The sequence below is a fragment of the Liolophura sinensis genome, chromosome 11 (genome assembly GCF_032854445.1).
Source record: "Liolophura sinensis isolate JHLJ2023 chromosome 11, CUHK_Ljap_v2, whole genome shotgun sequence".
Taxonomy (NCBI): Eukaryota; Metazoa; Mollusca; class Polyplacophora; order Chitonida; family Chitonidae; genus Liolophura; species Liolophura sinensis.
Genome location: NC_088305.1, coordinates 26,345,861 through 26,361,256, shown reverse-complemented (window position 1 = coordinate 26,361,256; position 15,396 = coordinate 26,345,861). Strand labels below are relative to the sequence as shown.

At 38.7% G+C, this 15,396-nt stretch overlaps 1 protein-coding gene across 1 annotated transcript in view; it reads right to left on the bottom strand.

Annotated features, from left to right (window-relative positions):
- The window catches only part of LOC135478253 (Fanconi anemia group D2 protein-like), a 47,318-nt gene that overhangs the window by 21,613 nt on the left and 10,309 nt on the right, over positions 1-15,396 (bottom strand). The window contains 14 exon segments of the mRNA XM_064758526.1: positions 51-151; positions 1,189-1,323; positions 3,079-3,155; positions 3,856-4,096; positions 4,648-4,697; positions 8,618-8,725; positions 9,257-9,388; positions 10,153-10,287; positions 11,122-11,295; positions 11,646-11,748; positions 12,026-12,117; positions 13,270-13,374; positions 14,575-14,662; positions 15,129-15,313. Coding sequence (XP_064614596.1) covers positions 51-151; positions 1,189-1,323; positions 3,079-3,155; positions 3,856-4,096; positions 4,648-4,697; positions 8,618-8,725; positions 9,257-9,388; positions 10,153-10,287; positions 11,122-11,295; positions 11,646-11,748; positions 12,026-12,117; positions 13,270-13,374; positions 14,575-14,662; positions 15,129-15,313 — 1,726 coding nt within the window.

Sequence of the window (15,396 nt, the reverse complement as noted above, 5' to 3'; positions counted from 1 at the left end):
AGCTAGCTATGATAAACAGATACAGTAAGTTGTCTAACAAACCCTCTCACCCAACAGTGCATCAATCCCCTCCAGGTCATTGTTCTGTTGTTTCTGCTCACATATCCTGACCAGACGGAAATGAGCAGCCAAGCACGTTGGCGAAGGAACCCTGTAAATTACGCACAGCATAGAAATTTCTTTGTAACGTCATGCAGTCATTGTTTATAGCTTCACAGTCAAAAGCCACCAAAAAATTTCGACAAACCTGTACTAAATCATCAAAGTATCTCCAGAGGGAGCCCAAAGATATTGCCCCTCCTCAAGTGAAAATCATATAAATATGATGTCTGTTTTTGTCAGGCTTGCATCACTTACATGGCACTAACAATATTTATTCTTCATCTTATCTACATGCACATACTAATTTATTTTATATTATTTATAAGGTGAAATCTCACTGGCCAGAGTTAGATATCAATTTTGTTATTACACACCCCGGCGCCTTGACGTCACAAAGCAACATTTTAGGTTGTTCGAATTCAAGCTTCGCAAAAATGACGTCATGAAGATACAATATTCAATACAATACACAGTTCAGTCAACTTTAACATTTCTTATGGCACACCACAAGACATACTATATACAGAAGTCTGTGAAGGTCTATAGCCAAAAACACTGCCGAAACTTGTATAAATACACAAAATCACGATATTGTCAAAATATAAATAATAAATAGAACATTGCACAGTGAAAGCTGAATATCATAAATATCTTTCTTGTGAAAGGTGGAAATGATTTTACGTTTTACGTCTTGTTGGTTAACTTTTTCACCTCTCACTCGTAAAATATTTACGATAATCAACCTTCACAGTGCAATATCCTCTGTATTCTTTTGTTGTTGCCATAAATGAGATCAGAGAAATCCTTGAAATACTCTACAGAAATAGTTCGGCAAATATTTCAGATATTCAATCTGTTTATGTCACAACGTCATGGTGACCTCCCTTTGCGCCTTGACATCGCAATTTTACAGCATTGATGGCTAATTACCGCATGATAACATGGTTGGAAATATGCAATAATTACCATAACTGACGAATTTTACTGACTGATATATTTATTGTGCAGGATTTGCAAAGTATATCAGGAGATTAAACGTCACGTTTTTTTTAGAAATTATACATGTACCAAACAACATCAACCTACCGTTTTGCCCCACTGTGATCTGATCTGTTCATGTTTTCATAGGATTGAATAATTAGAGGCAGAAGATTGATGGCAATATTCGCATCTTCAGTATCATCAAGACCAAACGATAATGCCATGGGAACTAATCTGTCTCTGGAATAAATTACACAATAGCTGATTAGTTTTGCTTTTCTTAAATTAGGGTTCCATCCAGACGTGAAATCCTTAGGATTATTGTTTCTGCTGGTATTAATCCAACCAACACAAGCAAGGGTTTAAAACTGCTGACCCCCAGCATTCCAGCTGACCCACAGTATTCCTGCTGACCCCCAGCATTCCAGCTAACCCCCAGCATTCCTGCTGACCCCCAGCATTCCTGCTGTCCCACAGCATTCCTGCTGACCAACAGTATTCCTGCTGTCCCACAGCATTCCTGCTGACCCCCAGCATTCCTGCTGTCCCACAGCATTCCTGCTGACCAACAGTATTCCTGCTGACCAACAGTATTCCTGCTGACCCCCAGCATTCCTGCTGTCCCACAGCATTCCTGCTGACCAACAGTATTCCTGCTGACCCCCAGCATTCCTTCTGTCCCACAGCATTCCTGCTGACCAACAGTATTCCTGCTGTCCCACAGCATTCCTTCTGTCCCACAGCATTCCTGCTGACCCACAGCATTCCTTCTGACCCCCAGCATTCCTGCTGTCCAACAGCATTCCTGCTGACCAACAGTATTCCTGCTGTCCCACAGCATTCCTGCTGACCCACAGCATTCCTTCTGACCCCCAGCATTCCTGCTGTCCAACAGCATTCCTGCTGACCAACAGCATTCCTTCTGTCCCACAGCATTCCTGCCGACCCACAGCATTCCTTCTGACCCCCAGCATTCCTGCTGTCCAACAGCATTCCTGCTGACCAACAGTATTCCTGCTGTCCCACAGCATTCCTTCTGACCCCCAGCATTCCTGCTGACCAACAGTATTCCTGCTGACCAACAGTATTCCTGCTGTCCCACAGCATTGCTGCTGACCCCCAGCATTCCTGCTGACCAACATTCCTGCTGACCAGCATTCCTGCTGACCCACAGCATTCCTGCTGACCCCCAGCATTCCTGCTGTCCCACAGCATTCCTGCTGACCAACAGTATTCCTGCTGTCCCACAGCATTCCTGCTGACCCCCAGCATTCCTTCTGTCCCACAGCATTCCTGCTGACCAACAGCATTCCTGCTGTCCCACAGCATTCCTTCTGTCCCACAGCATTCCTGCTGTCCCACAGTATTCCTGCTGACCCCCAGCATTCCTACTGTCCCACAGCATTCCTGCTGACCAACAGTATTCCTGCTGCCCCGCAGCATTCCTTCTGTCCCACAGGATTCCTGCTAACCCACAGTATTCCTGCTGACCCCCAGCATTCCTGCTGTCCCACAGCATTCCTGCTGACCCACAGCATTCCTTCTGTCCCGCAGCATTCCCGCTGACCCACAGCATTTCTGCTGATAAGGGCTTGTTTACTGTATAATTTCTTAATGACTATGCTGACATTCAATGTTTTGACAAGGCTGGCTGCTTCTTGTCAATACACCCAGAGGCCTCCTCTTGACGTCTTGTGACGCCGAAGGAAGCAATGACTGTAATAAAATATACTGCTGCTCAGCAGTCAAGCCTTGACCCATTTTATGATAAATCCAATGCATGTTCTATCCATACTTGGGCTTGAAACCTGCACATTTGAAATTAAGGTATATAATAACTGAGTTTATTTTCATTTGTTCTCCTTCATTGTGAAGACGACATTCTTGAAAAACCAGCCACTTGTCAAAACTGACATTTTTTTGTCCCACGCATGATCGGTTTTCGCAGGTTCACTGTATTACCTCAAAAATGACAAAAAGAGTTTCTTTGTTTACCTGGTCAAGTCTTCAGGATCAATGTCCACAACAAAGTCATCCTGAAAATCATTGGTGACATTATCTCCAATCCAAACCTGGAATAAAACATGTTTTTTATATGAAAACTGAATAAATAAATGACTCATCCAGATGGTGGTTTAATGCAATACGAGGAAATCTAGTAGGTATGGCCTAGAGAATATCACGACTCTAAGATGGCAAAGTACAGATCATACTCATGACTTATAATACACAAAATGTGTACTTTATGTCTGAGAGATTATGCTCTAGAGATTTCTGGTCAAAAATTCTGGTCTGATTTCAAATCAAAAATCACAACTCCCATCAAATTTTTGGCCATTATTTTAAAATAGCCCAAATGATAATCTGTCATCAAATTTCAACCCCGTCTGCACACGTTATATTCAAAATTGGTAATACAGTTCTCAAAATTTATGATACAAGTAACTTCATAAATTTTGTAAAACTATTTAAAATTTTTAACGTTATGAATGGTTCAGGTACGAGTCTGAAACGTTTTTCTGATAGATATAAAAAAAAATGGCCTGATTAGCAAATGTGGACTTTTTGCCAAAATCTCCAGTATAGCTTCTGAAATTAGAAATGAGTAATGAGAGAAAGTAAGTCTAGGAGCAAACAAATTATTTAGTGTTGATACTAAATAAATGCATGTAAGAGTATGTGATAAAGCTCTGTTTTTTTTTTTTTTTAGTTTCCTTGATAAGACTGTTGAATTCCCTTAATATGTATAAATGGTTCTAAAATGTCACTTACCTCAACTCTAGAATGAAGATTCCCCACAGCAATCACACTGGACAATTCATCCATGAACAATGCCGTGGCTTCAGGGCTTTTGGCAACACTCGTTTTCACTAGTTGTAAGAGACCGATGACCTGTCTGTACACATCTTCTGACAGAGTTGCTTCCCCTTTTCCGTCACCACAGTTATCAGGATTTGTGTACGCCATACTTTTCACCACCATGATTGCCCCGATCACGCCCATTCGACGATATCTGAACGGATAACATTTGGTTCAAATTACTGTACAGCCACTCAAAAAATCTGTCCATAAAATTTTATTTTAACTACAAGTGCAATATGACTAATACATGTATCTTAATCGATCGTGGTTTAAAGGTGCATTCAAAAAATATTTCCAATCGACAAGAGCAATCAGATATATCAGTGGAGGAAATTGAAATGCCTACAGTAAACAATTGACCTTCACCTTGGCAAGCAGCGACTGAACTTTCCCATATGTGACATTATGACCCCCAGAGCAACCTCAAAGGGGAAGCCATATTGACAGAGCTCTATATAAGACCACCTCAATTCTAAGGCCCAAAAACAGATAAAAATACATGTATGTCTTCAGAAAGATTACAGTGGTAAAACAACAACCTCCGTATTTCTAACATATAAAGTACTTTAATCATAATTCCTGAACACATGTACTTCACAGTTCAAAAAACTTAAAAGTTTTTAATTTCAACTTTTGATTTATCTATTTATTTATTTGATTCAGCCCAACACTTGAACTGATTTACATGATTTAGCAACTCACTTTTCATCGTGGTTTGACAGCTGTTTGTGAATCACAATATGGAGGTCATCCTGTTAGAAACGAAAACGATTGGCATACCTGTAGTACAAATATGACTGACATACCTGTAGTACAAATATGACTGACATACCTGTAGTACAAATACGACTGACATACCTATAGTACAAATACGACTGACATACCTGTAGTACAAATATGACTGACATACCTGTAGTACAAATACGACTGACATACCTGTAGTACAAATATTACTGACATACCTGTAGTACAAATACGACTGACATACCTGTAGTACAAATACGACTGACATACCTGTAGTACAAATACGATTGATACAACTGTAGTACAAATATGACTGACATACCTATAGTACAAATACGACTGACATACCTGTAGTACAAATACGACTGACATACCTATAGTACAAATATTACTGACATACCTGTAGTACAAATACGACTGACATACCTGTAGTACAAATACGATTGACATACCTGTAGTACAAATACGATTGACATACCTATAGTACAAATATGACTGACATACCTGTAGTACAAATACGACTGACATACCTGTAGTACAAATATGACTGACATACCTGTAGTACAAATATTACTGACATACCTGTAGTACAAATATTACTGACATACCTGTAGTACAAATACGACTGACATACCTGTAGTACAAATACGATTGACATACCTGTAGTACAAATACGACTGACATACCTATAGTACAAATATGACTGACATACCTATAGTACAAATATGATTAACATACCTATAGTACAAATACGATTGACATACCTGTAGTATAAATACGATTGACATACCTATAGTAAAAATACAATTGACATACATATAGTACAAATACAACTGACATACCTGTAGTACAAATACAACTGACATACCTATAGTATAAAAACTATTGACATACCTGAAATACAAATACGATTGACATACCTATAGTACAAATACAATTGACATACCTATAGTACAAATACAATTGACACACCTGTAGTACAAAAACTATAATTATGCAATTAATTATTCATTCCCGAAACTTTCTATTTATTTATTTGATTGGTGTTTTATGCTGCACTCAAAAATATTTCACTTTATAGGGCAACAGCCAGTATTTTGGTGGGACTAAACTGAGCAGAGCCTGAGGAAAACTCATGACCATCCAGGGGTTGCTGGTAGACCTTTCCACATATGGACAGAGAGGAAGCCATCATGAGCTGGACTTGAACTCACAGTAACCACAACGGTGGGAGGCTACTGGGTCATCGTACCATGCTGGCATGCTAAACACCTCGGCCCCTCCGTTCCCCAAATAAAAATAATTACATTCTATAAATAGATGAAATCAAGGTAGTTTATCACACATTATTTTATTCTAAATGGTATATCCATGCACTTCCACAAATCTGCATCAACACCTGCTGGATGGAGCCTGATTCATTTATTTATTTGATAAATTTGATGTCTTTTATAGAGTCAGCAATATGGTGGGAAGAAACTGAAAGTTGCTGCCAGAGCTTCTCACGGATGACTGGAGAGGAAGCCAGCTAGAGATGGACTTAACTCACAATGACAGTATTTGTGAGAGGCTCCTTTCTCATTGCGCTGACACGCTAACCACAAAGCCACGGAGACAATGTAAGACAATATAGTTACTTAAGCAACAAAATAAAGCCTTTGAAGAACCCATTTCAAACAAAAGAATTATTTCAGATATATATGAACGATTTATTATAATAACTGCATGTTTCAGTCAGGGGTTCAGAGAAGTCGTCTGGGCAAGCCACTATTCGGTCTGTTGACTGAATAAAAAACTCAATAACTGGTGATATTTATTCAATTTCAGGATGTTTTTTTGAAAGAAATATTCAAAATTTTATAAACTTGATTTGAACATATCCAAAGTTACGCTAAGCAACCTCAACGCTTCACGAGTTTCATATCCTTCATACTGAAATCTTCCTGACCCTCTGCATTGATTAGATTTAAGAAGGCAATTTTGGAAGAAGAGGGGCGTATGAAATCAAACATGAGAGACAGGAAGCTTCTTTGGTCTCTGCCAAATTGGTCCTCAAGAATAATTTGATCTACTTCAGCTTCCAATTGTTCTATTTTTGACATTAGCATAGCGCAAGTGACTGCATGTGAGTGCATGCGGCCTGACTGGTTTCCTCTCCCTGCCATCAGATGCCGCTAATATCTTCAGCTGCTTTCAAGGCAAGAACGCAGTCTGCCTCCAGGTTTTGTTTTCGGGAGTCTGAAGTTTGAGATATGGCTTACAGCAGCGAAATTAAGACCTTTTTTGCTAGATATGCGCATATACCAGCGACATCAACTGGCTATAAAAGCATGTTTTTTGTACAAAGACTGAACATTGAAGATGTGTTCCAGACAGACCTTAGGCCGCTGAGATCCAGCCGTATTCGTTGTGGACAAAGTGACAATTCATTGATACATACAGTAGCAGTGTATTTCATCTCTCTGAATACTTAGCCTCTCTATTTAAAAAGATCATTATAGTTAATACTCTATGGGGTAATTCACTATTTGTGGGTTAATTCTCTCGTGACCGGGGGCTGATTTTCATGGAAAATTTCATGTGACTACTACCCTGTCAAGAAGTCAAATCAGACTTTGTTTTGAACCGCTTATGTTGATTGAAATCTTGCACAAATAATGCACACAACATTCATTTGAATACACTATTCAGATTAGTTTCTAGTATACATATCAGGTGTTACATGATTTTTGATTTCCTCAAGCATTTTTTTGTTTTTTTTTTTTGACATGTCCCTTTACAGACTGAGAAGGACAATCACATATTCCATAAGGCATTATTGCATGACCATTCTGTTTTGATTCATGACCTATGAATATTTAACTATTTAATATCTGACATGAATAAGTTATGTCAAGACCCATTGCTCATGTTGTGAGTTTCAATCAATCTAGACTGATGCTCTAGGTTGTGAGCTTTCAGGGCAGGTCTTCACACTTCACTGGGCTGGTATCCTGACATATATGTAACAATAACTGCAAATTACACTGTGCGCTGATTATCAGTTTGCAGTGTCAACTAGGGGGCCAGCTTGTGTTCATATATAGGCAGTCATAGTTACTTTAATCAATGAAGGATAGTAAAGTACAAAAATATTCAATTTTAGTGTCTCAAATTGTTGGTCAAAACAAAAAGAAAAGCACTCAATTTCAGTGGAAAGAAAACTCAACTTCGCCCAGGCAGTGGTGGTTGGTATGTGGACAAATGACTTCATTAATCAATGAAGGATAGTAAAGCACAAAAATATTCAATTTTAGTGTCTCAAATTGTTGGTCAAAACAAAAAGAAAAGCACTCAATTTCAGTGTAAAGAAAACTCAACTTCGCCCAGGCAGTGGTGGTCGGTATGTGGACAAATGACTTCATTAATCAATGAAGGATAGTAAAGTACAAAAATATTCAATTTTAGTGTCTCAAATTGTTGGTCAAAACAAAAAGAAAAACACTCAATTTCAGTGGAAAGAAAACTCAACTTCGCCCAGGCAGTGGTGGTCGGTATGTGGACAAATGACTTCATTAATCAATGAAGGATAGTAAAGTACAAAAATATTCAATTTTAGTGTCTCAAATTGTTGGTCAAAACAAAAAGAAAAACACTCAATTTCAGTGGAAAGAAAACTCAACTTCGCCCAGGCAGTGGTGGTCGGAATGTGGACAAATGACTTCTATGAACCCCAAACCAGTGGTGTATTGGCATATGTACTTTCTGAACTCGTGAACATCACACCCCCCCCCCCCCCCCCCCCCCACACCCCCGACCCAACCCTACCACACCCACCCCGACCCAATCAAAAATACAAAAACAATACAAATTTCAGTTCCATAATAATCTGGCAGAACTTCTTTAAGTTCACATGCCACATTATTCCATCAAGCATCCTGCTAGCTACCTGGATCAGGGCGCCGTCATTGGGATTTCTGAATGCCATTTCACTCAGCATAGAATACAACTTCCTGATCTGTACTACAGTCAGATTATCAAGGAAGTCCAACACACCCTGAAATTGAAGCCATTTGTAAATATGTAAATAAATATCACGTATCAAGAATTACGTAACAGATCAATATGTTTCTTTCAACGATACCTTTTAAAATGTTTACTTTATGCTCAACCAATTCTACTATAGAAAACAACAAAGTTTTTGTAAAAAAACATGTCTCCTCATACAAATCCTATTAAAATGGGCTTCCATATTCAAAGGTAAAGAAAAATAACAATGTTATGATTAATGACCCCCCAAAAAATTAATACACTGAACTCCTGAATATGTAAAGTATCCGCTTATCATTGTATATATATATTTTTAATTTCTACAGTTAGGGCGGCTGAGATGATCTACGCCAACCTTACCAAAGAAAAATCCTTCACCAGCAACGTTTCTGGTCATTTATGGTATGGCCAAAATTTATGCGCCGCCTCTTCCCCACCCCAAAAGTTAGTCCCAAAGAGTTACAATGAAAATATCTGTTAAATGGAGAGCCCAAAATCTTACTACGCCAATCATTATTAAAATCACTTGCTGACCAACCTTAACAAAGACAGCAAACGGCGCCATGCTCTTTGGATGGGTGTCAACCAGGCTGGCCAGGATGTCTAAGGAGGCGTCTATCTCTCCTTCGAACCCACTCCCCAAGTGGGTGACAAGAGTACCCACGATCTCCTGGCAAACATCAACACATGAATCAATTAAGAGTAAAGACAACTGAAGAATTTCGCTTGCAAAAATCATAAATATCTTGAAATTATGGAACACTGTAAATCGAAGTGTCAAGGCTTTTAAAATCAACTGACCACAATTTATTTATTTATTTATTTGATAGGTGTTTTACGCCGTACTCAAGAATATTTCACTTATACGATGGCGGCCAGCATTATGGTGGGAGGAAACTGGGCAGAGCCCGGAGGAAACCCACGACCATCCGCAGGTTGCTGCCAGATCTTCCCACTTACGGCCGGAGGAAGCCAGCATGAGCTGGACTTGAACTCACAGCGATCCCATTGGTGAGAGACTCCTGGGTCATTACGCTGTGCTAGCGCGCTAACCAACTGAGCCAAGGAGGCCCAACTGACCACAATTCTTGTTCAACAAATAGTCTTGGTGACACATGATTTATTGTGACATTCGACAATTCTGATTTCATACATGTGGATGATAATTTCTTTAAAGCCATGTAAATCAGTTGACATGTTTATTTATGTGTTCATGTACTAATCCTTCCACAAACAAGGAGCACAATTTGCAAATTTCTGATTATCATAGCTTAGCCTGAAACCCCACAAAAGTATACTTTTCACTAACTCAGCTTATGCAATCTTGATGCTTTCACACAAAACTGAATGTTTTTTGGTGATTAAAAAAAAACACAAGCTCATGTATGATTCATGGGCCTACATATTGGCCATTACTGAGTTCTCTCCCTTTACCTGTTTACAATATGTATCCAAGGTCCCAAAAGCCTCCTTGTAGAGGGAGCAGGCGAAGTACGAGATGGCAGGCTCAGGGGAGCGGAGTAAAACTTCAGCCAATGACAAGATGGAAGGAAAATACTCACGCATGACCTGTAGCAGAGAAACTGGTTTAACAGAGATCATCAAAGATTGCCTTATTTAACTTCAGGAGCAACCATAAACAGTAAACCATTCATGATACTGTGGTGTTGTGTAGTGCTCAGAGAGGCGCAAAATCTGAGCAGTACTTTGTGGTGGTGTGTTGATCAGCAGTATATGGTGGTGGTTTTATTAGTACTGTGTGGTGATGGGTTGATCAGCAGTGTACGGTGGTGGGTTGATCAGCACTGTGTGGTGGTGGTTGATAAGCAGTGTATGGTGGTGGCTAATCATCACTGTGTGGTGGTGGGTTGATCAGCACTGTGTGGTGGTTGATCAGTACATGGAGTGGTGGTTGATCAACACCATATGTTGGTGGTTGATCAGCACTGTGCAGGGATTGAGCAGCAATGTGTGGTGGTGGTTGATCAACACTATATGGTTTAGGTTGATCAGCACTGTGTGGTGGTGGGTTAATCAACACTGTATGGTGGTGGTTGATCAGCACTGTGTGGTAGTGGGTCGATCAGCACTGTATGGTGATTGATCAACACTGTATGGTGGTTGATCAGCACACGGGGTGGTGGTTGATCAACACTGTATGGTGGTGGTTGATCAACACTATATGTTGATGGTTGATCAGCACTGTGCAGCAGTCTTCCCACTTCAGCATGCAAATGGAGAAATACTGAACTGATTGCCACATGAAAATTAAGACAGCATAAACATAGACCCTGGATGTTTTCACTGAGAGAGAGAAAAACAACTGCATTGTGCCAAATACTTAATTAACATTCCGACAGGTATCTTTGGATATTAAGATAATCACAGCGCTACAGAACTCACCTCAGTATGTGACTTGAATGCAGACTGAAGCAGCACGTCTGTAAAACATCCTGCGCGGATTTTGTTTCGAACCAAACTTTCGACGACCTTCTTGCGATTTGTGGCATGGAGAATTAACAAGACAAAAACATCCACAATTTTGTGATCTGCCGGCAGTTTCACATTCTCAATCGTCTACAAACAGAGTAAAACATGTGATTTTAATGCATTTTTGGACAATTTTTTGTCACTTATAGGAGTTTACCTCACATTTAAATCTCACAACATTTTCAGAATATGTCACTAAAATTGCTACATCAAGGTAAAACTTATCAGCTGAAATTTTACAAGTGCTACAAAATGAGCAAAAATATGGAGGAATTACATTTAAGGACAAATAACCGGTAATCAAATCTGAGAGAAGTGATCAGGGTGATTCTCCCCTTCCCTTTATTCCACCCCACCCCACAGCCAACCCCCCCACTCCCAGTAACCATCAGACTTTAATACAAGCATAGCATCCCCACTTCTCCTGAAATACTAACCTTAATCCATGCCTGAGCCACACTATTCTGAAAGCGGATTCCTGACTTGATGGCATCCAGAGTTAAAGCCTCACAGCATCGGTTAGTGTTCACAGATCTTGAGCTGTTAATAAATACAGTAAACTTACCTTTATAGTCTTAATAAGCTTACCTAGAATCTTATATGAATAGTTGAACTACAAAGATAAGTGTGACTCTAATAATTATCTGCTAATATATAGAAACAATCTGGTCTGCAAGCGTGTTAAGCGCAAAATTTCCCACCTGTATACAGATTTAAGAAAATTAGTCATTTCAAAAACATACCAAATTTGAAAAAGCCTGCACAAAGTCATAACAATTATTTCTGGAAAAATGTCTTTGCTTCAAAGACTTCTTACCTGTCTTCACGACCTTTAACACCTTTCTGACTAAGAGATTTCATAGAGACACTGGGTTCAAAGTTCAAGTTTGACCGCATCTGGCCAATCACCTGTGGAAGTGAAGGAGCACCATTTGACCAATAGTAAGAAATGGTGTGTGGCCAATAGTAAGGAATGGTGTTTGACCAATAGTAAGGAAAGGTGTTTGACCAATAGTAAGGAATGGTGTTTGACCAATAGTAAGGAATGGAGTTTGACCAATAGTGAGGAATGGTGTTTGACCAATAGTAAGGAATGGTGTTTGACCAATAGTATGGAATGGTGTATGGAATGGTGTTTGACCAATAGTAAGGAATGGTGTTTGACCAATAGTAAGGAATGGTGTTTGACCAATAGTAAGGAATGGAGTTTGACCAATAGTGAGGAATGGTGTTTGACCAATGGTAAGGAATGGTGTTTGACCAATAGTATGGAATGGTGTATGGAATGGTGTTTGACCAATAGTAAGGAATGGTGTTTGACCAATAGTAAGGAATGGTGTTTGACCAATAGTAAGGAATGGAGTTTGACCAATAGTAAGGAATGGAGTTTGACCAATAGTAAGGAATGGTGTTTGACCAACAGTAAGGAAAGGACCAATAGTAAGGAATGGTGTTTGACCAATAGTAAGGAAAGGACCAATAGTAAGGAATGGTGTTTGACCCATAGTAAGGAATGGTTTTTCATTTATGCTGTACATGTATTTCTTGATTTGCAGATATAAATGGAAGTTAAAATGCAGTAGCTGGCAGCCGTCGCATAAGTGAAATAGTAAAACATCAATAAAATAAATAAATAAATAAAATGGAGCAAATTTGGTTTGAACTGGACGGTGGAGTGAAGCGGAGATTTCATAATTGATAAATAGGGTAGTTGTGAAGTCAACATGAACTTCCCTAAATCAAGTAACGAGATGGTATCATCAATTCTATGAGCTTGACTGGAAAATCCTTAAAATTATTTGTAAGTTCAGTTTATTAAATACTTTGAAGGTGGGAAATATGGCTCAATATCATTCTATAACAGGAATGGCCATATTTGCAGATCTTAATAACACAATAACTTGTCAACTGCCTTCCATAAATTCTTTGGCAGCCAAGACACACATACCTCTAATATTGTACTTCACTTGATGCCTTACTTTCCAAAAAATGAGCAGATGTATAATTTCTACCTGATTTCAGTTTGAAAAGAGCAGTAAAATAGTCTTAGGTCCTTAATACCTCCAAGGCATCCGATCCCGAGATTGACTGAATAAGGAATTTAGTGACAACTGGCAAGTCTTCCATCTCCACAGAGAGTAACGTCTGGATGACGGAGTCACGGACCTGGACAGTGAGAAAATATCACCCATATAAACGGATGTTTGAGCCATGAAGATAGAGGCTAACTTTTCAACTTTGTTTTACATGTATTAACTTGATTTGTGTTTAATGTCCAACTTGTGAAACTTTCAGCCAGTACTAAAATTTAAAAGGTATATGAAATGCATGTTTTTTGGATATTAATGTGCAGTTTTGCTTGTGTCTTCACATCACCCGTCTTCTTAAGGCCCCAGCGGTAAGTGTGGAAATTAAGTAGCCCACAGCTGTGACATAAACTGTGAAAGTTGTCAAAACAACAAAAAAGGCTCCCAATGGAATGCACTGAGAAGGTTGACGTCACATTATTTCTGAAAAGTTTTTGACCATTGGTGGAAACTAATCGTTAAATAGAGGGGTGAATTTGAAATCTCAAATATACCACAAAAGTCAAGACTATTCACAGAAATTTTTGGAATTCAATTCAAATCTGATAAATTTTTTTTTTTTTTCGTTTTTTCTCACTCAAAAAAAAAAACAGCACCAACAAATATGCACACTACACAAATGACCAACTCACATTTCAACAACAACTCGCACTCAAAACACAGAGTCTGCAGGCTTTTCCAGACTCAAAATTCACATTTTCCAGGCTGCATGGAAAAAAATTTCCTACACTTAAACAAACTTGAAGCAATGTGACCATAATTAGTTGTACTTTCCATGATGCATCTCTACACAGCAATATGTTTAGACATTTCAAAGATACTGGAAAACAGATGTACTCAGTGAATGTCAGCTTAATGTAAACCTCATTTGGTCCTGTACAATCAATTTTAATTCTTTTCCAGACTAAGGAGATCATAATTTTCTTCTGAGTTTTATGGGCAAGCTGCCACAAAATATCCCAAAATGGCATAAAAAGTAAACTGAAAATTCACCGTTTTATTTTATTCTATTTTGATTTTATGAATTCACTATTTTTCAAGGCTTACTGATCATGTAAATAAGTGTTCAACACGAAAAATTTTCCACAAATTAAATGATTTCAAATTTTGTTAATATTTTAACATCCTCCTCCAACAAAGACAATAAATTTTTTTTGCTGGTAAAACGGCAACTTAAACTGATCAAGCTGAAGCTGCAAAATTTCAAAATTCCAGGCTCTTCAAGGTGTTCAAAACAAAATGGAAAAACTCATGGATAAAACAATATGGACAAACTCACCTCGGCCATGAGCTCTGGCTGTAAGGTCAAGTTTGAGAGGGAGTCTAATATCGGGGCTGTCAAACTGTTACCTTCCAGGAGATGATCTCTGAAAACAAAAATTTCAATTGATGCTTAATACCCATCATGCCTATTTTGTGTTTTCCGACATTCCCTCAGTATTTATTTGTATTTCATTCTATAATGTAATAAGACATAAATTAAACATGCAGCAGTATTGATCAAACCAGACAGAAATATGTACATGTAGATAAAAAGATAATCTGCAGGAATAAAGAGATGTGAGAGCTAGTTAGTCCTGTGAGACTTGTTCTATCCATGTAGAGAACATAAATAAACACACATAAATCATAAATCAGTATCTTTATTTGATTCTGTAACACAATCCTACATGCACATAATTATCTTTTAACACCCCCAAAATACTCAAAAATAGCACACAATCATTGAAATTGGAACCACTTTGATCCTGACCAAGGCACCACTTTTACCTTGATAATGGTACCACTTTGACCTTGACACTGGAACCACTTTGACCTCAACGTCATTTTGACCCTGATAATGGCACCACTTTGGCCTTGACATTGGCACCACTTTGACCTTGACACAGTACCTGAGTGATTTAGCCCACATCTGCATGTTGTTCGTCATCCACCACTTCTGGCAAACAGCTGATTATTTCCCGCTGAATGTCCATAGATGTTATTGTAAGGATCTCCAACATTTTTGACGTTAATTCCTGTAAAAATGGAGTCAAAATACATGCATATTTTTCCAAAAGAAAATCCCACATACTGCTTTTATGCCAGCTCTCTCCAAAGT